The 26,199-nt window shown below is 37.6% G+C and overlaps 2 protein-coding genes across 17 annotated transcripts in view; both read left to right on the top strand.

Annotated features, from left to right (window-relative positions):
* Positions 1-14,616, top strand: part of tcf12 (transcription factor 12) — a 58,931-nt gene extending 44,315 nt beyond the window's left edge. For 3 of the 15 annotated variants that reach the window (XM_011491400.4, XM_011491364.4, XM_020714323.3), the window contains 9 exons: positions 858-1,002; positions 3,754-3,824; positions 6,055-6,126; positions 7,813-7,986; positions 9,856-9,961; positions 10,054-10,219; positions 11,033-11,262; positions 11,577-11,730; positions 12,085-14,616. In XM_011491400.4, coding sequence (XP_011489702.1) covers positions 858-1,002; positions 3,754-3,824; positions 6,055-6,126; positions 7,813-7,986; positions 9,856-9,961; positions 10,054-10,219; positions 11,033-11,262; positions 11,577-11,719 — 1,107 coding nt within the window. In that variant the 3' untranslated portion in view covers positions 11,720-11,730; positions 12,085-14,616. The remainder of the gene's footprint in view (positions 1-857; positions 1,003-3,753; positions 3,825-6,054; positions 6,127-7,812; positions 7,987-9,855; positions 9,962-10,053; positions 10,220-11,032; positions 11,263-11,576; positions 11,731-12,084) is intronic. The other 12 variants (XM_078944511.1, XM_078944510.1, XM_078944506.1 and 9 more) reach the window with 11 other exon arrangements.
* A 6,313-nt stretch (positions 14,617-20,929) lies between these two features.
* cgnl1 (cingulin-like 1) overlaps positions 20,930-26,199 on the top strand; it is a 30,732-nt gene continuing 25,462 nt past the window's right edge. For both annotated transcript variants that reach the window (XM_011491359.4, XM_004067327.5), the window contains exons 1-3: positions 20,930-21,121; positions 23,749-25,388; positions 25,486-25,580. In XM_011491359.4, coding sequence (XP_011489661.1) covers positions 23,799-25,388; positions 25,486-25,580 — 1,685 coding nt within the window. In that variant the 5' untranslated portion in view covers positions 20,930-21,121; positions 23,749-23,798. The remainder of the gene's footprint in view (positions 21,122-23,748; positions 25,389-25,485; positions 25,581-26,199) is intronic.

The following is a 26,199-nucleotide window of genomic DNA, read 5'->3' as shown; positions in this document are numbered from 1 at the left end:
GCTGGCAAAAATGTTGCCCTTGAGATTATCTGTTTTTGGTTTAATGGGGTTTCCAGGTTATACATCTGCACATTTGAATTCTTTCAAACAGCATACATCGTTTTTTGTTAAACTATAAAGGAGATTAAGCAAGTGTGTTGCAGGATTTCTCTGTGTTTTAAAAAAGACTTTGACACAAGGAAACAACCTGAGTCTAATTCCTCCTTTATATTCCATATCTTTATCAGAGTAACCTCAGTTTGCATCATTTTATTATTTTATTTAACAAATCAAAAGTTTTTTTTTATCTCTTCTCTTCTACACTAGTAAAGTTCTCTTTCTCTGAGGTTCTTGTTCCAAAATTGTTTTACCACTAGATTTGTCTAGGAAAACACACAATTTAACTGAGGATAAATTACTTAATAAATTATTCATTTTTTATCTATTCTTACATTTTTAGCCCTTTTTTTCGTCTTTCCATTAATATGACTTTTATTTTAATTTAAGCTATTTATTTTAAATCTCTTTTTTAGTCTACTGGCATTTCCAATAAGCCTAAGCCAGCTAAAGAGAGCTTAATCTATTATGACTTCTTCTCCATTTTTTTCTTATTTTCTCACTTTTAGTATCAGTTTTAGTTATTTATGGATGACCTCTTTTTCTTTTATTGACTTGCCTCCACCTAACATAACTACAGTTGTGAATGATATCATAGGGCTTAGGCGTAGAACCGAGGCCCAAATGTCTGTTTGTGGCTGACATTACAGAAGTTGCTGAAAAATTCTACAAAGGGTAATTTTTGTGACTAATTTTACTTGTCTAGGAAACTACTCACTTACTCACTTGAGCTCTAAATTTTCCCCCCTTTGTGCTCTCAGATTTACTCACCCGACCACACTAGCAGCAGTTTTCCATCGAATCCATCGACACCTGTGGGATCTCCTTCACCTCTGACAGCCGCAGCCAGTGCTGCCTCAGGAGGCACTGTGGTGACTGCTGCTGGCACCCCATCTGGAAGGCCAGGTAGGGCACCAGCTTTCTCAATTTGCATTTTCATATGCTCCTACCCTGCAATTACAGTACTGCTTTGTGATTACCCAAGGGAGCGTCTCTATGGTTCCGTTTTTGTATAAATAATGTGGAGTAGCACTAAGTTAACTAATTTCATCCCTGAACTGTACAAAAGGCAGTGACAAATATAATTGATAAGAAGTTTTTGTCTCTCTTCTTTTGAGCAAAAACAGAAACAGTTTGAATGACTTTGGACCAGCCGGATTCATTTACTTGCAGTTTAATACAAGTAAACATAAAAAACGGTTGATTCAAAACCTCGTAAATGTCAAATAAGAAGGGGCTGATTAACATTTGCATGATGCTATCTCTTCATCAACTATAAACCAGTTAAGGACAACATCAATGCTGTAATCATAGTAAACAATTTTTTTTAAAAGATGCTTTTACTCATGATAATATTTTTAGCACTTGGACTTTTTTTTTTTTTACACCAAAGTCTGTGTTTGGCAGAGAAACAACAAACAGATTTGGATTCAAAAGCTGGAAATTTACCAAACCATCCGAGATATTTTTGTCATTTTCCTTACAGTGTGTAAAATTTGTAAAGTCCTTTTTGTGTTCAGTTTATTTTGTGACCACTATTCATGTTTTTGTATAAATTCAGAGCTAAGCAGATTCACTGTAAAGATTTTCTACAAAGCTTGATTTAATTTCCTTTTTGCTTTCAAATATATTTAATGATTCAATCCCACCTCCTCTAAGGCCTTTTTTAAGGGTTTTCAGTAGCATTTCGACATTTGTTATTTTCTAAAAAGGAGCCTGTAGTTTAAAAAGAATTACACCTCTGTCGTGTTTGAAACAATCAAAATGCTAACGATTTTAGGTGAATATTTATTAATTCTCTATAATGTAATGGAAGCCATCAAGATGCAAATTTAATGTATGGCGTTGTGTCTCTCAGAGAAACAATAGCACAAAAACATTGTGGAATGCTCTGTAGTAAATCTGTGAGTACTTTAATGGGCCTGCAGCATCTTAGAAATGATAGAATTACAGGATGGCACAGTTCTTTATGCAACTGATGGCATGTGGAAAGGAAAAGGCTGAGAAAAATGATGGAAGAATATTGACCACTGATGTTTTGATGAAGGTGTGAGAGCGGGGGAAAGCCCAGTGTGTTGTTTTAGTGAACGGTGTGTCATATCTGGTAATGAAGTGGCGACAGCTGTCTCTACGTATGCTACCCTCATCCTCAGCTGTTGCCCTGCCTCATGGACAGCTGCAACACACACGCGCGCACACACACACACGAATGCAGACCAGGCCGCAAAAGGCTGTTTATTTGTCAGTGCAAGCGTTAAGGCTGCTGTGACTCACCAATGACAACCATCATACCTTTTTTTCCGCCTAGCAATGATTGTTATTGGAAATATTAATACCAAGAAAAAAACACCAAAGCTGACTGGATCCATCTGGGATTGTGAATAAAGTCAATTGTTTCTGCAATGATTTGCTTTTATCGTGCTTCTGGGGCCTGAAAAAGAATGAATTGTCGCACTTGGCAGAAAATATAACTCTGTTGATGTTGCCGGTAAAATCCATTCATCATTGGGATCCCATCGATATACAACACATTACTCAAGACTGGCTTCTTCAATTAGCTCTTTCTGGAGCACGTTGGGAAGGGAGCCTCAGGATAATCTTTCATAGCTGCCAGCTTACTGTGGCTCATGTGAAGTTTCTTTACTCACTCACCTGGGAGAAAGCTGTAGCAGATGAGAGATTTTTCATTTCCTTCTCTTTGAATAGTCTATTAATTAAAGTTTGAAGATGAAGTGTGTGCAGACACAAGAACCTTAAATACAAGAAACATGGATTTTGACAGGAATGCATTACATTCATCAATTGAAATTTGAGCAAGGTACCAATTTATTTTTTGTTTTTTGCTATCGTGGTGTTTTTTGTTTTTATGCATTTTGTGGATTTTATTGGATAAGAATATGATGTCAGACATACATTAGGACTTAATTTTAAACATTTGTGTAAAATGAGATGTGTTTTCTAGATGTTTGTTTATTAAAATTTATTGAACTGTCATGTGTTTTTGCACCCTTGTAGTATGAAAAAACAAGAATTAAATCTTAAAAAAATAACTTCCTATATATGGATATGGTCACTATGATATATTTTGCCTTTCATGACAGTCGAACCTGTCAACCTAGAAAAGAGTATGGTTGGTAAATATATTTCAAGTAGTCAGGAGCAGACTAACACATTGCATCCTTTTAAACGTGGCAGGCAGGCAGGTTTCTCTGATAATTGTGTTTTAGAAAAGGGAAAGAGTGAAATGTAGTGAAGCTGGTAATGTGATGAACAGATGTGGATTCCTGTCCTCTAATTTACAACAGATCAAATCTGCTGGACTTGTGTTTCTGGACTGACCTAATAGTTAAATGCTATAAATCAATGCAAACTTTTTCCAAACAAGGACAAATGTTTTGTTTTCATTTATAAAATAAATAATCTGTCTATGTCCTTCTTGTTGTATTGCTTTAGATATTATTAAGCCAAAATACACAGTTTATTTTAAGGTGGAAGTGGTTGTTTATCAATCCTACTCCAGTTTACATGTCAAGAAAAGGGCATTTTAAACTGTAGTTTTGACTGGCCGCCATCTTTTACACGAACTAGAGACAACTTTTTGACATTTAGATATAAAAGCCAAACCAGAGGATTGTTTACACTTTATTTCGTCTTCAGGCACCAACCAGTGGCCCCGTACAAGTGGACAGGCCCCTTCTCCAAATTACGAAAACTCCCTTCACTCACTGGTAAGTTTCACTTCTGCCACTTTGCTCCAACGAGCGACTGATGCTGTCTTTAGATCAGGTATCCATGCAGGACTGAGCTAGCATAACAGGAAGAATTCTCTGACAAATGTTTTGCTGAAGAACTTGGGGGTGGCGGGATAACCAAACTGAACAATACTTGTCCCTTGGGTCCTACCATCTGTCCTCTCCACTGTGGGCCAGGATGAGTATAACATTTGGGGGATGGGCTTAGTTAAGTGTGTTGGTGTTTGTGGTGGGGGGTGGGGGGCAGCAGCTGTTTGCAGAACCACTTCTACAGAATTCCTTTGGTGCCATGCGACCCAACCACAGGATCACTTTTCACCCTCATGCAAAGTCAAGCACTAACAATGACTGCCTGTTGCATTATTTATATTGTAGTTACCGTGTGTCTGTCAATTTTTTTGAGTTATTTAGTTGTATTGAAGTTAGCGATTATTTTTATATTTCTTGGCAAATAAAGGGATTTCAATGTACATCTCCGTCAAATCTTAATTTGCAAGAATATAGCATTGTGGGTAATGTGGGTGTGCCATTCTTTGCTTTTTTGGTTTTAAAATGACACCCATATTAGGGTTTACTCTGACCTATTGTCTATCATGTTGCGTGTCTTAGAAGTGGAAGCAGTTCCCACTCACAAATGTTTAAAGTATATAATCTGACTGGTTAGATTGTTTTCACTGTGTCATTAACTATTCTTCTGAACAAGTCGATTTTTACTGGAAGTATTCATATGTGGCATTTTCACCTAAGTAAAGATAGATACTTTCTATTGTGATAGTACTAATGGCACTTGAAGGTAGGTGCTAACAGTTTACCTTCTGTCACAGTCAGCGTTTTACATATTTGTCTCATATTTAAACATATCCAAAAATAAAGCAATTTTTTATTCATCAAAGATAATTTCAGGTAATAAGACACATGAAGCACCTATTTATTTATATATTTTATTAATGCATACAAAATGAGTGAGAGTTAGCACATGTATCAGCTCAAAGAAATGCCATGAGAGACAAAGATAATGGACTTTTAGCCAAAGTCACAAAGTTTTCAACAAAAAGGTAAAGAAACACTGAAACTCAGCTCGATGCTTTAAAGAAGAGAGAGTAAAGGAAAAGGCCTTTGAGTATACAATAATACACTAACCGCTGTTCTGTGCATGACAGAATATAGAAATTATAGCACATTACAGTTCTGTGAAATGTAGACAATGAACCACTGGAGTTCAAACTTGTGCAGCGTTAAAATTCCACTTACTGTTGTATTTTTTTACCAGGATTTTCTGAGAAAGAACTGATGAAGTGCTTTCCTCTTGTACTTACAGTCTGTCGGCAAATAGTCAGGAAAGTAAGATAATGTAAATGCTCATGCATTCTTTCTTTTTTTTTTTTTTTACATTTAAATAGGTTTAGAGTAAAGGAAGTTATTTTTAAAAATAAAAGTAAACCTTTTTTGTACTTTTGAAATTACTTGTGTGAATATTTGAACTTTATGAGAAGATCCTGTGAAGAAGTAGAAAAAAACCCCGAATGAGTTCATAAGTAAATGAAAAGCATATTTATTTGGCAGTAAACTACAAACAGGAAAAGACTACTCTTTGATTCCTGGTTCAGCTGTTTTTGAGCTTTTTCGTTTGAAGTAATAATTTCTCAGAAATGATTAAATAAGGATTTCATTACATTTTGGAAGGAATAAAGAATGTTTGAGTGAAAAGTTGAAATATTTTATTGGTCAGTTCTTTCGACTTAGTTGAATCCAAACTGGAAAGCCTGAACACGGGAAAGTCCCATGAAGGGTGCTGAAAATTACAGTTTAAATGACTAACTCTGGGTCATCAGCAACAGTTTATATTTGCTTTGATGAGAAAAGTCTTCCCCGATTAATCCATAAAACACTATTTGAATATAAAGTGAAGGTAGAGGTAAGAAGATTGAAAAAAAAAAAAGTTAAGACTATTATAAACAAACTCCTCCACATAACTGTAAAGATTATGGTACATGTAATAAATGCAGTAAAAAGTGGTTTTGAAATGTGCTAGCAGCACAGTATTTTCATCTCTGTGATTTGAATGGTCAGCGGCTCTGTGATTCCCTCCAAATCCTTTTTTTGTTTGTGTGCCTGACTTGACAAAAACTCTCTGTGTCAACAGTGTTTATAGTGCTTTAAAAGCCGTTTCTCATAACTCTGTTTTGTTCTTATTTGACTTTGCCAGAAAAACAGAGTTCATCAGCAGTTACATGAGCATCTTCACGATGCCATGTCTTTCTTAAAGGATGTCTGCGAGGTACTCTTCAGATAGTTTGTACTCATCACATTATGCATACCTTCTTTTTTTTTTTGCATTGCCTTTTCCCCCATAAGTTTGATTACATCTTTCATTGTAAAATGAGGTTTATTTTTCACACAGGGTTCGTACGGTCATGAAAAGCCTGGAAGTTTTGGAAATTGAAAATGCAATTTCTAGGTCATTGAATAGTTTGTGAAAAACAAAATATTCTGTAAAGTTTTGTTTTTTATATATATATTTTGGATGCAAAAAAATTAATAGTTTAACATGAGATCCGAATTTAAATTATGGCAGAAGCTCAACCTCACGCTATTGGTGATGGGAGTTTATGTTGCTGTAAAGCAGTTTGAGTTGTCGTCAGTTTAGCACATGGCGCTTTCAACTTGCCATCATGAAAATACCGGGTAAATGTAGCTGTAACAACGAGTGGTTTTTCAAGGAGAGGTATCAACGGTGGCTACTGAAACGTACTTTGCTCCAAAAATGTGCACAATGCAGATTTTCCTCAAAGGCATCTGACATCAGCAGCATGAGAGCAGCGGGGCTGAGAGCAAACAGCCACAGCTGCCCAACGCTGCAGAAGCCAGTCGCTCAGAGAACTTTTTAAAACAGATAATGATGGCGTTACTATGGAAGCATATTGCATTCAATTAAAAACAAAAATGAGTAGAAAGAACAGACTGACGATATCATGATGAGCACATAAACAAAACGGGTCGTGTCTATGACACATTGTGGCTTTTCAACTTTTAAGTGCAGCTGACCATATTTTTTTCATGAGCAGATGAGGCCAGTTAGTTTGTAGTTTTTTGCTTTTGTAGTTCACAGATTGTTGAGTGTTTTTTTAAGGATAAAAATCATTAATTTTAAATGATTGACTTACTCACTATGCTAGATCTTTCTTAAATGTATGACTAGTGATAAGGCGCCTTATGTTATTTCTCTTGTCCTCAGCATTGGGCCACAATAGTCACCAGCATTGCAAAAAAAAAAAGTTCTTAACATTTATATCAAATTAAAGATGAGGGTTGAAAATGTATAAAACAATAAATATCATAAAAAATCAAACATTTTTTTGAACAGTAAATGGAACCGATTCGATTTTTCTGAAGGTCTTAGTCTTAGAAATATTAGATTTCAAAAATCCCCAAAAAAGTGAAAGTGACGATCACCTATGGTGCTTTTTTTAATTGAATGCAGCACGCTTCCATACGTTCTGCAGTTTCCTCCATACCAACAGAAACAGCCGTTGATACAGCGGCTGCAATTTTAACGGCAAGGCAGACAAACTTGGATGTGACGGCAACGACTACAATAGTCTGCTGAAATGTGTTTATTTTGGAAATTCTAAGAAAGGTTATAGAAAAGTTATAGGAAACCATAGCTAAACAAGTGTACGAACCCTGTCCACATTTGTCATCTTATTGTCAGCCATTCCAGCTTGCAGTTATCAGTTTATTGACATTTTTTCTATTAAACCTCAAGCTGAAATGGATCTGTTGTTACATCTGGATTTGGAATGCATTTGCTTTTTTCTTGTCTCAGTTTTTTTTTGTTATCATACATTTTTGTGCCAATTTTGTGCAGTTTTTGTGTCTTTACATTCAGCTGGTTTTCTTTTTCTCTTTTCTTTAATCTTCCTCTTCCCAACTCTTCATTCCTTCATCCTTCCGGTGCTGTAAGTCTCGAATGGAGGACCGTTTGGACAGATTGGACGATGCAATCCTTGTCCTGAGGAACCATGCCGTGGGTTCCACCACCACTCTGCCCAGTGACATTCACAGTCTGCTGCAGAACGGGCCGATTGGACCAAACTTTCCTGCCTCGGCACTGGGTCCAAGTAGGACTGCAGCAATGGTATGTGAACCAATGAGGTTTTTGTGCGTCCGTGTGTTCTTCCATGATATTAAAAATTCAACTCACTGAAAGCTCAGACACCTTTCCAGAGCTGGCTCACATAATGTCTATAAAAGCTAGACATTTTCCACTCAAGAACAGTTTCATTTACACTGACTTATTTTCCACAAGTGTGAGCTAAAGCTCACTGTCCTTTTGAGGGCTGTATACACAGGAGAAAGAGAAATGAGAAAAACAGGTGTGATGAAATGATCTTGTGCTTTAAGTGAAGGTGGTGCTTTCAGTGTCACACTTTTCTTAAAGGTAAAATCAACAACGATAGAGAAACTGGGACATATAGTACCAAGAATAAGTCTTGAAATAATCACTCTGCTTTCACTATCCCTGTTTTATATAAAGCCGAAAGGTTTTTGATATAGCTGAAATTAATTCGGGATTGTTTGAAAATAAATTGGGTCACAATTGTAGAACCGCTGTGATCTCAGATTATTATTGTTTATTTAATGTAATCCGTCATTTATCTGGTAGTTAAAAAAATTTTTAAATCTTTGTCTGTCAGCCACTTTTAAATGATATCATTATCAGTCAATCCTCAAAGCAGTTTTCTGGTTTTTCTTTTTTCTTTTTTAGTGGCTTTTTATATGCTGATGGTGTCGGAAAGCTTCTTTTGTGCTCTCAACAAGAATTTTCTGTCTGCGGTTGTCAGAAGGGCTCGATGTGATATAACTGTTACTGAGAGAGTGCTTGTAGCCTAAAAAAACAAACAAAAGCAAAAAAAAATCGACATACTGTCGTGTGTCTTCACAGCAATGCAGCACTTTGTCAGTGGGAAAAGCCCTCAGACAGAACTGAACAGCCTCCACAAAGCACGGTCCCATGCTTTGATTCCATGTGACACCCTGCCCTTTACCCCTTTTCAAGACATCTTTTAAACAACTCAGGAAATCTGAATCGTTGGAAACGTGTGTCTGAGCTCTCGGCTCCACCCAAAAAAAAATAAAAAAAAGACTTCAGCTGTATGGTAATCAAGCTCTGCCGTGAAAATGGCAGTGTTCAATTCTCGCCAGAGCCCCCAGCTTTCCTCCTCCTCCACCCCCAGACAAAGACTTGTTTGGACACCTGTTGAGAGCGTAGCAAAGATTAGCGTAGTGCTGAGGAAGGGGAGGATTTTCCAAGTGCTGAGGTTAACAGAGGCCAACACTTACGGGATTGCATTCCAAAAGAAAAGGGGGTGGGGGGTGTTACTCCCCTCCACGTGCAATAATTTTTTCCGCTTTCAGAAAATAAACTGGAATTAAGTGGTAGATGAGAAGCTTTGTGAAACAAAATAATTCATTTTAGATGTCAAAATAAGCATATAACTTAAGACTTCAATTTATTGAATAAATCAATGCAGTTAAGCTAAAAAACAAATGACTTAGAATGACATAAAGCCTTGTTCAGAATAAGTTAGCACTACAATTATCTAAATTTGATAAAGAAGAATTGAGCTGTGACAGAAAAGTGTCATAAATTAATCCATACACTTTTTTTTAATAATACTTTGTTTCAAACAAAACACCTTTGAGTGTTGGAGATAGCAGATTTGACCAATACTTGTGCCATAGTGCAGCTTTTATTTTATTTATTCAGAAAACTGCAAATGGAATATGTAAGGATTTCACTTCAAATTCTTAATTTTTCAGCCATTTTTCAATGGCTGTTTTGGGCAAGTTACAAATTTTACTGGCATTTTTTGTTTTAAGCCCTACATTTTCTATTTCAGCTTCTTCATAAGCTGCACACTCTCTATGAATAGAATAGCTCTGTCTGATATCTGGGAGGATGCCTTCTTCCTTTCTACACATGTCCTTCCTGTCTGTGTTGCAGCAGGCCGGGGATGACGCTGCCAGCCTGAACAACAGCCATGGAGGCCTGCCCAGCTCCGGCTCCACGTCCAACACAGAACTCAGTCACCAAGTGGAGGCTTTCAGAGGTTAAAGACACTCGATTCAACAGATTTGCATATCTGACATGCATTAATGTGTGAATGATGTTTTACCACCACCATTTTTTTTCCACTGACAGCAGGTCTTTTTGCAGGCCTGCCTGGCCAAGTGCCGACCACTTTGGAACTGAAAGTTGAGAAGCAGGACAAGGATGACATGCACGATAGTCTCTCCACTGATACCAGATCAGATGATGAGAGCGACAAAAGAGACATGAAGACGCCCCGAGCAGGGCCTCGTACCAGGTAGAAGCAAATAGTAACAGAAGAAGGGTTTTTTTCATTAAAACTTTATCTTAAGACAAATATTTAAGCCTCTTCGTGTAATAAATTCCTAACTCTCAATCTACTCTTTAATTCAGGATTCCACTTTTTTGCATCCCCTTGAAAAAGCACTGAATGATATTTTGTCATATCATTGAGAATAAATTCAGGCACAAAGCAGTTATTTATATTCCATGTTTTTTCAGGAAATATAATTGAACAAAAATGCTAACTTTTCTGAAAACTAGAAAAGTCAAGTATTCTGAAAAGGTGGCAAATATTACTAAAAGCCTTTTAATTTTTAATTTGGTGTTAAATGAAATGTCAAGCATTACATGTACCTTCATAGCTTTAACCACTTTTTAGATAATTATTTAAAATAAAAAATCAGAATAAATCAAAACAGCAGAAATTCTATTTTCATAGAAATGTTTAAAAGTTGAATATTAAGTGTTTAATTGAATTTTAAAAAACCCTAAAAATGAAAGAAAACTGATAAAATGCTATTTATTTATCTTAACCATTTATGGAGTATAACACATACATTGAAATGCAGAAATGCTGATTTGAATCCTGGAACTTCATGTGTCCAAATTCATCTCCAGTTACAGAAATCACATGGAAAACTGGTTTTACCAATGATTTGTTCTTCTAATAATCAATTCTTAGGCTTTTGATAAAATATTTCACCAAAAAATGAAGTGATCGCATCTGTAACTTTGTTATCAACTTCTGCTCACCATTAAGCTAAAAATCATTCCTGACTGCAAATGTTTTGACTTTTGTGTTGCATAGCATCACTGAAGACGAGGACCTGAATCCGGAGCAGAAGGCTGAGCGTGAGCGCGAGAGGAGGATGGCTAACAATGCTCGTGAGCGCCTGAGGGTTCGAGACATCAATGAGGCCTTCAAGGAGCTGGGCCGTATGTGCCAGCTGCACCTAAAGAGCGAAAAGCCCCAGACTAAACTGCTCATCCTCCATCAGGCTGTGGCTGTTATTCTTAGCTTGGAGCAGCAAGTCAGAGGTTAGTATTGTCGCTGTATTCCAAGAAATTGAAGTGTCTTATCTTTCTATCAGCCTGTCTTCAGTGGAATCTATTTAATGTTAAAGATGATTTAATTTTGTCTTGAAACCGTATCTGTTTTGAAGAAAAACAATCTAGGGACATGTTTTTTTACCCTATAATAATTTTGCCATAGTGGCCTAGTTAAAGAATGAGGGGGGGGGCTAAACAATCCAGACCTGCTGTCTGGATGTGGCCTGTATTGTTAAGATAAAAACAGGAAAAAAAAAGAGCAACAAGAATTTAGCCATATTTTGCTGCTTCTGCCTCCACAGAAAGGAATTTGAATCCAAAAGCGGCCTGCCTTAAGAGACGAGAAGAGGAAAAAGTGTCTGGGAGCTCTGGTGACACCCAACAAGCCCACACAGGGGTCCATCCAGGCCTGACCGACACATCTAACCCCATGGGTCACCTCTGAGCAGCAGACAGGTAGGCCCTGGGAACTTTTCTTAAATGTCATAAATACAAATATATATCTTATCAAAACATTTTTTATTTATTTAATTATTTTCAAATTGAATTTTTTACCTGAATCTTTATATCATGAGTTCTTGGTGTACAATATAAAGCAAAATATCTATGAAATTATTCAAAAATTTAGTATTTTTTTGTTCTAAATAACTTAACCAAATATTTTTAACGGATTACTTTCTTCCATTGGGAAGAAATTCTTTATAGTTATTGGTTGTAGTCAGACATAAAATGAACACTGCGGGTTCTGTTTTCTTATGTGATTGCACATGTTCCTCTCTGATCATTATGTCTTCTTGTCCCTGTTTTCAGGTCAATCTGATGAGGAGCATTTCTGTCTCGTTTGACTCTGTAAACGTGGTTCTCGGTGACAGACAGGACTCGCAGTTTGTGACACCAGTTGGGAGGAGACAGACCACTTGAAGTAGAGCCAGACTAACACAATCCAATCATACAATTGAAGTGTGGTGCAGGGGAGAGTCCAGCTCCCATCTGCAAAATCGCCCCAACAAGGAAAACAAAAACCTCAGCACATATCACTGTCTGCAAGAAGTTTGTTGCTTCTGAACAATCAGAGACTTCGCAATCTCCTCCAACCGGATCTGGAAATTGCCTTGTGCCTAAACTGAATTGACGAATGCATTGTAACAGCAATTGTTTCTGTTTGTCCGTTTCTTTTATTTTCTCCCTATTTATTATGTTATTGAGCTATAAAGTGTATGTTGAAAGGGAAAGTTAGATAACTTCAAAGAGAAGTATGCAGCTTTTCAGTTGATCTATAGTTTGCCAGTGTCCCCGTCTAACTGAGCACTCCATCCCAGTAGGTCGTTGGCAAGTCCAAGATGAAGGGAAAAAGTTGAGCACTGAGAAGCCTGACATTAATTTATTGGCCCGTTTAGAGTGGTATTTATAGCAAACAGAAGCTATCATTAGATATGAAAACAAAAGAAGACTGAAATTCCCTGCTTTAAAAAAAGAAAAATTATTTAATTTATATCTGTATGTTATTGAATCTTCTGCTGGCTACGTTTGCTGCCAAACTCCCCGATGTTTGTTTTTGTGTAGTTTACATCGGTTTGTGTCTCTGAACTTAGCAAAAACCAACCAAAAAAGAAGCTGAACAGCATCGACTCCATGTATCAGAAAGGTGACTGCAAGTGGCAAACTTTAGCTTTACTGAAAGCTTTTTTTCCCCCTCGGTAGTGACAGTGAAAACACAAACAGCAAACTAACTCCAGACCTTAGCATTCCCTGCAAATTTGTAGTGTCTTAACTGCGGGAATAGGAGCCTTTACTGACCTGTCCTTTGTCCCTTTGCCATAAAGTGTTAAATGTACGCAGTTACAAATTTTCTCCAGATTCTCGTGGACATTTAGTCTCCAGACAGTTACAGCCTGTTGTCAGCACATAGGTGGCTTTTTTATTTTCTATTCTTCTTTTTTCTTAACAAAGATGTACTTAAAAATAGAAACAACAGTTAAAGGAAAATCAACGACGACCATACTTTCTCCTGGCCTGATGAACATATCAGTTTTTCTTTTGTTAATATTTCAAAAGGTAACATTTCAAGCGCAGTTAATCCAATTTATGTTTGTTATTCATATTTGTGTTGTAATGATTCTTTTTTTTGTTTTGTTTGTTTGCTTGACTTTCAGCATTATTATTTCCATTTTTACCCAAACATCCAAAATAGTTTCTTGTGATCAGGATTGGGATTCATTCACTTTAGTCCACCATCCTCCATAATCTGGGGATTTTTTTTTCTTGAAAATCTTTGAACTGTAGCACAATAATGAACAAAAGACAGTTGGAAAGATTTTCTTTTAGCTTTTAAAAACACTGACCATGATTTGAATCTTGTCCTCAGTTTGCATGCTTTATTTTTTTCTCCTTTAGATGAAACGTCTGGTCTTAAGACTTGCGAAATATTCCATACAAATTTCTATGTATCTTGTGTTTTGTTATTATTTATACCTTCAACAAGGCTGCCACATTCAATAACAAGTATTCTGTAAAAAAAAAATATAATAAGGGACTTTAAATGGACTAAAGAATGCCGCAATAAGAGTTTACATCAAATGTTAATGACTTACTTTTGTTTTGTGAGAAAAGAAACAAATCAGCTTTTGTGTCTGACTGAATGTGGCCTTGTTCTTCATTTCAGTATTTTGCAATCTTGTATTCATGACGGCAAACTTGAGGGTATAATGTATGTCACTTCCAGCTCTACTTCCTTCTTATTGTCCTTTGCTTTGTTTCTTTGCTCCCCTATTTGCCAAGTTAGACCTTGCTGTTCTCCCAGATGCTTTCCCTTGTATAATATATGACAAAAAAGACAAAAGGAAAAAAAAAACATTTGGCTTATTTTTCACTGTAGTTATTAGTCTTTTATACAATAATACTGTAAGAATATTTCTTGAATTCTAAATATTACTCTTTCTAGATTTTTGAAAGCAAAAGTTTTGAGTAAAAAGTTTCTTACTTTATTTTTACTATATTAGATAGTAAAACGTACGGTTATTTACCATAATATGTCCATTACTACAAGATATTTGCAAATTACATCTTCAGTACACGTATGAACTGTTGCTTGTAGTCTTCAAAAAAGGCTTTAAACCAGCTCTGGATGACTAAAATGGCGACGTATGTCGTGTTCTTCAGACTCCATCATCAATTGGAAAATGAAATCTGTTCTCGTGTCAAATAAAAGTTGTCGTGTTTGCACATCAAAAAAGAAGAAAAAAGTGCAGCAGCAATATTTGAATTTTCTGTCTGTTTCAACAGAAAAAAACAATGTATATAACATTTATGTTGCAATAAATGTGCCATCTTTTTTAAACTAAATTGTATGTGCATTTATTTCTCTTATGTTTAACTATCATATTTCATTTATTTTCATGGCATTTTTTTTTTTGTAAAACCAATAGAGTAGGAGCAATTCAGAAACAATCAAACTTATCCAGACCTTCTTTTTTGCTTTGGAGACATTTCTACAGTGGATTTAGGCCAAATGAGTGTTTTATAGTATGTAAGTCTTTTTTGAAAATACCAGTGGACCATTGTAGCCTGTATGGAAAATACTATGAATATATGTTTCTATTTTTAATAAAGTGTGATAGTAGCATCATGCCTTTGTGCTGTAGTCCTACTTTTTCCCTTACATTTAGATTTATTTGGGATGAAGGGATATTCCAGTATGTTTTTACAAAAAACATGACCACTTTTGACTGCCGATCAAATGTACGTTTGCTTTACTGTCTTGTTTTATGGATTTTCTGTACAGAGATCAAACATCTAAGCTGACTTTTTTTTACATGCACTACAGTGAAAAGTAGATTAGATGAAATGGCTCAGCCATTATGAAAATTACAAACCAACAGTTTTTAATAAAAAGCCACGGCTGGGTTGGGGATTCTGCTGTTTTCAGCTGTTTCTTGTTCAGAGAGTGAATGTAATGAATCCCATAAGCAGATGCAGATCCAACCTTGGGCCGCTATTCTGTTATAAATATCAGGAACCAGATTTCCTGATGGCCTTCTTGACATCCTTAAAGGGGTGATCTCAGTTCAATGCTCTGTCAGAGGTGAGGCTGGGGGTTGGGGTGGGGTGCATAGTGCTGACTGCTGTCTTTGTCTGCTCTGGGCTCAGAGATGCTACATAAATTCTAGCTGTCTTTGTACAGAATTCCTCGCAGGAATGCGCAGATGTGTTAGTTTGGTGAGTGTGCATGTTCTCTGAAGGAGTGGGACCACCATGTCTGACAGATAACTTTGTGTCATGGCTGCTGACTTTTCCACATGGCAGAAGGTAACTGGCTTACACTAAATGGTCACATGACTCCAGAGTCTGCTGAAAACACCTTTTTTATTTTTTCTCGCTGTTACTTTTAAACCATTTATGCTGCACTGAGCCAGCCTCTTTGTTTCAGCAACTATTTATATACAACAAAGTGAATACAATTGACCTTTTTAAAAAATGGTTAGATTTTACCAAATTGCCCCCAAACACAACACTGAAAATTATTATAAAACATTGATATTTCAGGTTCATTGGATCATGTTCTCCCTCTAAGACCAAAGAGCTTTCTCCAAATGTGCAAAATGTGATCAGACTTCTATGCAATGAATGTCCTTTTTGCTGCGTGGTCTTTCAGAAGAACGTCACCACAGAACTAATTTTGACAGTTATTTTCTTAATGTCCTATTATCTTACAATTATTTATTACAATAACGTACTTGTGTTGAAGTGATTCTTCAGAAAAATCAATTTATTTGAGGTGAGCCTTCAGAATAAATCAAATAAGGCAAACAGTTTGTCTGAAGATTCTTGTTTAGACATTATTGTTAAAGAAAAATGCTTAATTGATCCGACATACTGTATGGGAGGGGAGGTTGGTGATTTTTCTTTGTAAAACTCTTTGCAAAAGTAACATTTGCTGCTCCTTATGTGATGTCACGATGACAAAATTTAAATCCATTTCAATGAATGCATTGTTCTGGGATGAGCTGAAGCTAGTATGTTTCTGTAATAAATTAGACAACCTGTGATTGGCAATGTTTCTTCATTCTGTCCTAAAACCACAAGGAAAAAATGGAAATCAAAGTAAGTTTAAGCTCTTTAAATTTCATGCCAGTGTGGATGAGATGCTGAGAGAGTCCGCAATCCTTCTTACTGTATTACTGGAATAAGACGAGGCAGTGCACTGAGCATGCCCAGAAGCCCCAGCTGTGGCACCTCAGCAGCAAACAGAGCTCCCATTGTGTGCTGCTGTAACCCAACACAGTACCCAAGATTAAAGGCTGAACTAGTGCCAGGTCTTTGCAGATAAAAATATAAATAACAGCGAACAGTGAGAAGGCAAAAGGGCAAATGGACTTTCAGTTTAGACTGCTGTGGTAGCCCTGAAAAGCTAAAAATAAAAATCTGGATCAGAACATAGAAGTATACCTCCATTTCTTTCATTTTTCAGAAAATGTCACACCAAATCTGACAACCGACAATTGTGCAATTCTAAGACATTTCAACATTTTAAAACTAATTGAGTTATTTTTGTTTAGCTTTTTAAGAGCCAAGTGTGCGATCTGTGCAGGAGAAACATAGCTTTTGTCAGTTTCAGTAAAAAAAAAAAAAAAAAAAAGTTTTTTTTAGGCTATAGAAAATTCTGACTTTTTTTCTTAGAATTCTGAGAAAAAAGTCAGAACATTCTATGGCCTTTTTTCTTTCTCCGTGGCCCTAATCCTCTTCCATACATTTGGGTGGTGGGTAACAAACATAAAAAAACACACTCAAATATTGTAAAGTCTGCATTTTTTCAATTACATTATGACTTCATTAGTTATTTTGTGTGTATCTGTAATATAGAGTCTAATATTTGCTAGTGAAAGATAAACACTTCTTAAAATTTAAAAACCAACTATCTAAAATGTGTTATTACTTTTAAATTACTGTCCAATATAATCACTTTAGAAACAAACACAGGAAACAGACATGGATAAAAACCTATAAAACCTAAAAAAGACTTATAATATTGTGACCATGATGACAAACAAACATGCTGTGCTGCATGAGCCACAGTGAGATTCATGGATGACTCTACTGTGGAAAGCAAACCATTAAAAGAACAAATTCAAAAAAAAGGAAAAGGCACTAAGTTTGTGCATAAAAATATACCGGTACTTGGAAAAAATCAAACCCCACCATGACATCCTATATATGCTCACAGACAAGAAAAGTCTCCATACTATATGGGGAGCTGTAGAGTATATAAAATAATTAAAAAAAAATCTCAATACTCTCTGAGCCAAATGAACCATAGATCATAAAAAGAAACAACCAAAAATGACTAGGTGCAAAACATTGGGTACTTCTAAGGAGACCTGATCTAAATTATTTTAAACAACTGTGGAAGCAGCTGATACATGCCATCTAAAGCACAATTATAACCCCTAGGAACCCGTGGTGACATCAGTCTAACAGAAAAATATCAGACATGTGTTCTGTAGTCTGGACACAGTTTCACTCTCACTCTGTGGCATAGTATTACACATCATTTTTCTTGTGAAAAATTGGAATGGGTTAATGTGGGTTAAGTCAAGGGTGTCATCATTTCTCACCAGGCCCATTCCAGTCCTTTTGTTTTTTTAAACAATTTTGCTTTTGCACAAATAGTAATCCCACTGATGAGTTCTATGATTTAGTTTTTAATGTTTTATAAGACCTAAAAATAGTATTCGCAATAAGTTTTTTTTTAGATCTAATCCCTCTGATATGTTTCACAAAGACACACACAGGACGTCACACATTAACCCTCCGGTCGTGTTCGCATTCAGCCCCCTACTTTAGTGTTCCCGGTCAAAATTGACCGGTCTGTTTTAACTGGTCTTAAATTAGCACACAAAAAAAATTTCACCACCAATTTTTTTATTCAACATTCTTTAGTTGAGAACAACATTTAAAAGTAGTGTCTAACGACAATTTGTAGATGTAAACATTAAATAACATCAGTGAAAATACAATTGGGCACTGAAAATGAACTACAAAATGAACATATAATACAAAAAATAAATGGAAAACCAAACACCAAACTCAACAGGGTGTGTGTGGGTATGTGTGTGTGTGTGTTTGTGTGTGTATTCATGCACATGAGTGGCATGTGACACTCAGGTCAGAGTGGGCCTTGCAAACATAAGGATTACATTTGCAGCATGTCAGGCTCGTTTTGATGTCTCTAGGGGCACAGAGGCCACAACGCTTCCTTTTCTGGCAACACTCCAGCTAAAATCAACAGACCTATGTAGGCTTGGAGGTCTACCAGGTCGATTTCTCTCCAGGTGTCCCCAAACACACGCTTCCCCTCCAGATTTGTCATCTCAAGTATAATTCCCTCAATGGACTCTGGTAAATAGAGTTGGAAGCTGGACTTGATGTCATCCACACGAGATGCTGCATAACGCGTTGGTCCTGGTGTCATCTTTATGATGTTTTCCACTCTCGCTCTACCTCCTCGGTCCTGGGGGGATGATGACCAGAGCAAGTGTCCACTTTTGGACTGAAATGTTTCCTCAGGTGCCTGTTCTTCAGGTGCCTTTCCCTCTCCATCTGTTGACTGGTCAGTCTCCTCAGAGTCTGGTTCAAAATCTGTGATGTCTTCCAATTCCGAGACATCCTTCTCTATCTCTGGTTCAATTTCAGTGCCCTCTTCATCATGCCCAAGAACCTGGACCAGAACCTCTTCCACAGAAAAACGCTTCAGTCGTCTACTCATTGTGCTCAGAGTAAAAGGAATGCAAGGCAAACATCGAGCTATATATAGTATGGGGTTGTGTAAAAATGATACATTGATTAGTCTGGAAGGTGTGGTTCACGTGTGATAGGTACAGAAGCGTGGGAAAGAAATGGGTTCAAAAGACACCTGTCTAGTCTGTGTAAACATATGATACATTGTATCATTAGGAAGTTGGTTCACGTGAGAGGATCGGCACATAAGCAGAAAGACATGTGTACCCACAAAAGAAATTGTGTGTGTGTGTGTGTGTGTGTGGGGGTGGGTGGGTGTGTGTGGGTGTGTGAGAGTGTGTGTGTGAGCTGGGGCAGTGTGTATGGGGATGTTTTCTGTATGTTGAATGAATTTACTCTGGATACCCATTCATTTCCTATGACGGTCACTTTTGACCGGGAACACCACAGGTGTAACAAGGTTGATTAAAACACTCAAAATTGAATGAAATAGGTGATCATCACTTTTATATGTTCAAGTACACAATGTGAAGGATATCATAAGGTCTTGAGGTAATCAGATGTAAAACATAATATTTATGAGTATTATAAGTTGTAAAACGGTCAGATTTGACCCGAACACGACAGGAGGGTTAAGAAATTATTGCTAAAAATAAAGCAGGAGTCCAGCTCTAAAAAAAATGCTCTAAAAATGATAAAAGAGCTAAGAAAACAGAACTATTTGATATGTTATTTCTTATTATTATTATTTCCGGGCTTTGTTTGTTTTGTTCTGCAGCATGTTCATATTTGTATAATTTTGACAGAATATATTTCAACGGAGAGCAAAATATTATAAGTTATTTAAGGTTTAACTTGAGTTACTCTGGATTAATGTTCCTGTTTTTATTCATATTTATGTTCAAAAAGTTCAGTTTAAAAGGTTGTGTTCAGTTAATGTTTATCTTCTTCAGCCCAAAACCTTAAGCGTGTTTTTAATTTAGGCCCCCTGTGTGACTAAGTTTGACCCCCCTGTAATACAAGTCTAGAAAATTCATGCATTTTTTGAGTAAAATGGCAAAATAGAAGATAGGGAACACAACAGGATGTTGTCAAATTTTGTATGTGTGCGGGGGGCTGGTGGGGTTACTCGCTAGTCGGCTACTCGTTAGTGTAGAACCGCCACTGTCTCTGAACATACATTTTCCAAACATCAACAGATCTACTGGCATCTCTTGTCATCTTTCGAAAGTGTTAATTTACAACTATATTCACAAATGCATGACTTTTTAACTTCAACAGGTTTCACGTTTTTTTTTTTTAAAGTTAACTCATCAACCACAAGGTGACGCTCTTGGTTTTAAAACTCCCCCCCAATGCAAATAGTTGATTTGTCTTGAAGTTTCAGGCGAGCATGTTGGTGAATTTGTTGTAAAGTGGAGCGCGAAATCTTACATATAATAACTGGTCCTGATTCTCATATTTCTATTTCTATTTTGTCATTTTTGTTTTGTTGGGCACGTGGGGGGTCGGAGGGGTTGAGGGGATCGTGTGTGTTTTAAATGTAGTTTTTTTTAATGCAAAAGTTTTTGTTTTGCTTTTTTTTAAGACTTTTTTTTATTGTGTAAAGCACTTTGCGTCACTTTTGCATAGAAAGTGCTTTGTAAATAAAGTTTGATTTGAATAAAATGTCAGCAGTTCGTGTAGTTACTGTATTTCTCAAAAGAAGAAAACAAAAGATAGATAGATGCGTAAATTCTGGTTTTGGGGCGTGTGAAAACCCTAAACTGAATTGAGTCGATCTTAGTTTGCCTGGTTTAACCTGAGAAGGAACTGGATCTAGTTTTGCCGGCTTTGCAGAGGTTTGGGATGTGAAATCCGGTCTTGGACCGGTAAATGTGTCCTTTCTCATGAAGGGAAGTGGGCGGGGCGCAGCGTCAGTGGGCGGGGCCGCAGGAGGCTCGGACGTCCTTCTGAAACCGTTCTCCTTCACACTCCAGAGACAACTCAGGAGAACTTAAGTTAGAAAAGAATTAGAGGGATACTCTGCTGAAAAGTTCGTCTACTTTTAACCCATTCCGACACCAGTTTTGTAGACAACAGCGACAGAACGAGAAAGAAAAAAACGACGCGGGTGAGTAACAAGTGCGAGTAGATAAAGCTGTAAGAAAAACAAGAACAGAATTCTTTTGGAACTACTGATACACTTGGTACAGTCTTAAAATTTTCACGACTCTCCGTCAAGTGGAGTTTATAAATCCATGAATAAGCAGTAAATGTGCGCACTTCCACCTGTTGCACTGCGTGTTAAGTGCAGAAATAGCGTCAAAACCCCAGTCCAGGTGCTTGTGTTTTGAGTGGACTACACTTTCCCTCACTTCATCCTCAGATTACATAACGTATCTACCACACGTTCCCACAGTGTAAATCCTGGCTGTCCTGGGTGTTTTTGGTTCAACACTCTTTCCTCTGGATTCAGTTTTATTCTAGCCTGAAGTTTTTTTTTTTATATTTGCAAAACATTGCAGAAAAGCTGCTTTTTTGAGTGTAAATCTTTTTGGTCGCATGCATCCTTCCTCTGATTTATTTGATTTTATTTAACTTTAAGCTTAAAATCTAAACCCTATTACACACTTATTGCTAAAAAAAACCCTTTACTATATCTGCTTTGGGAAGTGTCCTGGGTTATCCACAGTTGTATTATCTTTAGATTGAATCAGCTCCTTACATCCTCCTTGTGCAGAGTGCTTTTCTTTGCATACTTATATTTATTTTTTTGCCTTTCCTGTGTGAACCAAAAAAAGTGAAGCTGATTCATTGAGGGAACTTTGAAGCTGTAGTCATGGTGAAACTCACTGATGATGGAAAGCAGTTGAAGCTGGAGAATGTTCATGATGAGCCAAAAGCAACGCACGCTTCCTTATTATTATTTTCTGTATTGCCAATCACCATTTGAAGCTTTATGAAAGAAGCTGTCACCATGGGATGACAGAGTGAAGCTGTCTTATATTTGATGGGCGTGGCCACTCTTGATTGACATTAAAAAGCTGGCTACAATTCAAGAGAGAAGACAATCTGGTATTTTTCTAGTTTCATACTGAACAGCTTCCTTCTTACAGACTGACCCCGATGAAAATGGTGTTTGTAACATGTTCTTGTAGCACTTTTCTCATGATGAGAAGATATATTTTAAGAAAATTAAGCTTAAAATTGCATTTCTGTGTATTTGATCATTTAAATTGTGGTGATTCAGGAGCAGATGCAAAATCCAGCTGGAAAAAATCTTGTAGCTGTGACATAGAAGCTACTACGGCAAGCCACAAGCTCCCTGCTGCGCTTCAGTTTGATGCATCCACTTGAAGATGTTAAGATCCATGTATGTCTTTGCTTTCCTCAACTGAGCTGGGGTCTGGCGCAAAAACTGTATGGCTCAATAGTTCTGATATTGCTCACCATTTTTGTTGCACTGATGATGTTAGGTTGGAGGTGTGAGGGACTGTAAGCTAGCAGACTTTAAAGTCCCACTCAGATCATCTTTTCATCTATTATAAAAGCATTCTTTTAATTGTTATTCCTAATTAAAATAAAGAAATACTCAGAAAAACACACATTTAATCTTAATTTTCCGTATACATGTCCTCTAAAATCAGAAAAATGCTGCAAGAACATGTTAAAAATGCCAAAAACACAATTTTCATTGGAGGCTTTACCTTTGGAGAAGAATTGGCATTTCTGAAAGTCAAAGCCAGCCTTTTTTTTGTTAATTCAGACTATCAGCGCACTTTATCCTATAGATACATATATACACATATAAAGCTAAACGTCTAATTCTGTCACGACACGCAAAAAGCAGACAGTTTTATCTGTGCAGTGCACTGGCTGAATGAAGACAAAGACCGGTTCTTTTTGTTTCTGTTTTATCGTTTCACTCTATGGTATTTTCTTTTTTTTCAAAACAAGACGTAACTTGTCACTTTTTAAAACCTATCTGATGAGGATGTGATACATTCAGCCTTTTTCTTTGTTGTCAGTCTAATCAGCATCCTTCCACAAGGCCATTCTCGTTCCATCTTTGTGTAGTAACGTTGGAGGAGAGGACTGTCATTTAAACAAACAGGAACCTGTAAAAATCCTATTGTTCTGTGAGACATATGGTGTCTGCTGATGCAATGTCTTCACTGTTCAGGCAGGGCTCACTTTAGGTGTCTGTGTATGGCTGCTTTTTCCTATAGGCTTGAAATCCTTCTATCGTTGTATTTTTTTTTGTGTTTGCACTTTTCAGTAAATAATTGCACTGTGTACTACTTACTTTACTCTATCCTTAATTGATCAGTTTTGGGTTTCACTTTTTTGTTGTCATTTTAGTTTGAGCTCATTTTTGTTTTTTGTTATTGACGATTCCAATACTTCTAATCATCATGTTAGTTACACACCTGTAAAGTCCTCCTGGGACGTACCTGCCCGTTTGTGCCTTAAACGAAAGCGTGATGTCAGATGTTGACTCACACGTCTGCTATGTCTTTAAGGTATTATGGTTTCGGACAAGTTTGTCAGCAGACTGAGGCTTTTGCGTCATGGTTCAGATGGAGGAGAATGCTCCTAAGCAATCTTCTCCTCAAAAAAACAAACAGGAAAACACAAATTCAAGAAAGTGGAAGAAGTACCTAAACACATCTAAAGATGTGTTGTTTTATGTAAAAAACTTGGCAGTCATGATTCATCTTTGACTAATCTAGTTGATCTAAATCTTTGTTTACTTAGGTTGGCCACCTGAACCAGGGTGAGGGATTTATTTTCCTTCCACATTCCTGATGGAGTCCTATAGAGTGCCTGGCATTCCTAACACCGGACAACAGCGGGGCTTTGCTCAACCGTCCCGACCTTCCAGGCCGCATAGTAATGAAGCCGGCACATATGGCCTCAGCATCCGAGTGCAGGGGATAGATGGACACCCGTATGTAGTTCTGAACAACCAGGACAGGGGCCCGCAGTCCCTTGACTCCTACAGCAATGGTTACACTGACAATGAAGGCTCCTTTATTGAAAATTACCAAGACTATGACTTCAGAGGTAACAAGGAGGCCAGATCCAACAGCCCTTTCATGGAGTACAGGACACAGAAGATGATGCATCACCCTAGTACTCAGAATGGAGTTAGTGAATCACAAGAAAAGAAACCCTCCACTCTTTTGAATTTTCAAAGGCATCCAGAGATTCTACAACCATATGATCCAGAGACTAATTCCTTAAATCTAGAAGGTTTCAGCAGCATCCCTTCAGTGCCTCCGGTTCAACCTGAGAACCAGTTCAAGAGTTCACCCTCCAAATCTGCTTTACCTATCCGAGGAAGGTCATCAAGCTTTGACCGAAAAAAGGACCTCGAGGGGAAAACAAAAAATCCTTCCTTGAACCTGAACCTGAATAAGACACCTTTCCCAACTCCAAAATCTCAGCCCTTGGCTCCAGCCCAGTTGGCTGAACCCATGACCAAGCCACAGTCACAAGTACCTCAGCCACAGTACAAACCTTTTCTTACCAACATTAATTCACTTCACTCTAAGCCTACCTCTAAAAGTCAGCCCGTTCTTACATCTCAGCCTCCTGTGGGCTCCAGTCCTTTAAGTGAGCAAAGCAAGAACTCCTGCAGATCGCCCATCTCTGTGAGCAGTGCCAACTCCAGCCTTGAGCGCTCCCGCCGTGAGCCGGACGTTCTTCCTTTACGCAGAATTGACTCCAGTGGGCCAGTTCTTGAGTCTTCCCCTCGGTCCCACCATTCCTCCTCACCCTCCACGCCTAAGACTCCGGTGGAAGATCAAATGGAAGTTTTATATGCAGACACCATAAACCGCCACGAGAATCGCCGCTACATCCCCTTCCATCCAGGTTCAGGCAGAGACATAGACACCGGCTCCATTCCTGCCGTTGATGAACTCATCGAGAAGTTTGATGGCTCAAGTCATCAGCGCAGAGGCCGGGCGGGCCGCCGAAACAGGATCAATCCAGAGGATCGGAAGCGCTCACGGAGTGTGGACAGTGCTCTCGGCCTAAGAAACACCACAAACCCTACAGATGAGTTCTACCACTACCAAGGCACATCCATGGAGCATGTCCTCCGGCCTTCACAGCTACGACTGCAGAAACTAGCCAGTGGTGATGATGGCAAGGGTGACCCTAGATCTAATGTCCGCAGTGAGCCCAGCTCACCCCAGAGCACCATCCCTAAAGGCCTTGGCTTCATACAAGGTTACAAAAGGCCACAGTCACACTCATCTTTGTTACCTTTGAAGAGTAAAGAACGTGAAGCTGAAGCATCGTCTGCGCCGAAGACTTCTGCATCCCCGTCATCATCTCTGCTGAGGCCTCCTTCCAATGAAAAGCCTGGTGTAGGGACAGATGTTCAGGTAAAAAGCACCTATAACCTCAATGAGTTTCATCTGCTTTCAGTTTTGTAAAATCAGTAAAACTTTTATCCTCCTTCTCATTTCTTGTGGTATTCAGGCGACACCTGATCTCCTCAAGGGTCAGCAGGAGCTTTCCCAGCAAACACATGAAGAGACAGCCAAGCAAATTCTGTTTAATTATCTTAAAGAGGGGTGAGTTCACCACACCATTCTGTTTATCACTCTCAGATTATTTTTTGTTGTCAAATGTTTGTAAAATGTGGATTTGTGCTGTAAAAATATTTTAAGTGAAGGGAGTAATTGATGTTGTAAAGACCACATTTAACAAATTACAACAACAACAAACCAGGGCTATGTGAATGATGAAACTGTTTTGTCACTTTAAGTGTCTTTTATCTCAGCTGGGCTGTTGGTAAAAAAAGTGATGGAATGTGATATCTTTACACTCCCATCCAGGCTGGGTGATTCATTTGCTTTCTAGCCAGAATCCCTCTTTTCCACCCTATTATACCAGTAATTTGAGTTTTAAAAGTAAATACATCCCCAGAAACATGATTTAATCTGATTTCGATTGATAGTGTCATAATTTCAGTCAAGATTCATCCTATTCAATACAATATTGTTCCGTTTTTGAAATTTCAACAATTTTTCTGCAACAGAGGAACAAGAAATGGCGTAAAAGGAAAATAAACCTTCCTATATGCATGTTTACTTAGCTCTAGATTGAACTGCAGTTTTAGAAACAGAAAGCCAACTTCATTCAGTCACGTTAATGGAAAAGGTGCTAATCCACTTGGTCTGTTTTCAGAAA

This window comes from Oryzias latipes, chromosome 3 (genome assembly GCF_053564925.1).
Source record: "Oryzias latipes strain Hd-rR chromosome 3, Olatipes_Hd-rR_3.1".
Taxonomy (NCBI): Eukaryota; Metazoa; Chordata; class Actinopteri; order Beloniformes; family Adrianichthyidae; genus Oryzias; species Oryzias latipes.
Note: the sequence above shows the minus strand (reverse complement) of the source record. Positions and strands in the feature narration are given on the sequence as shown.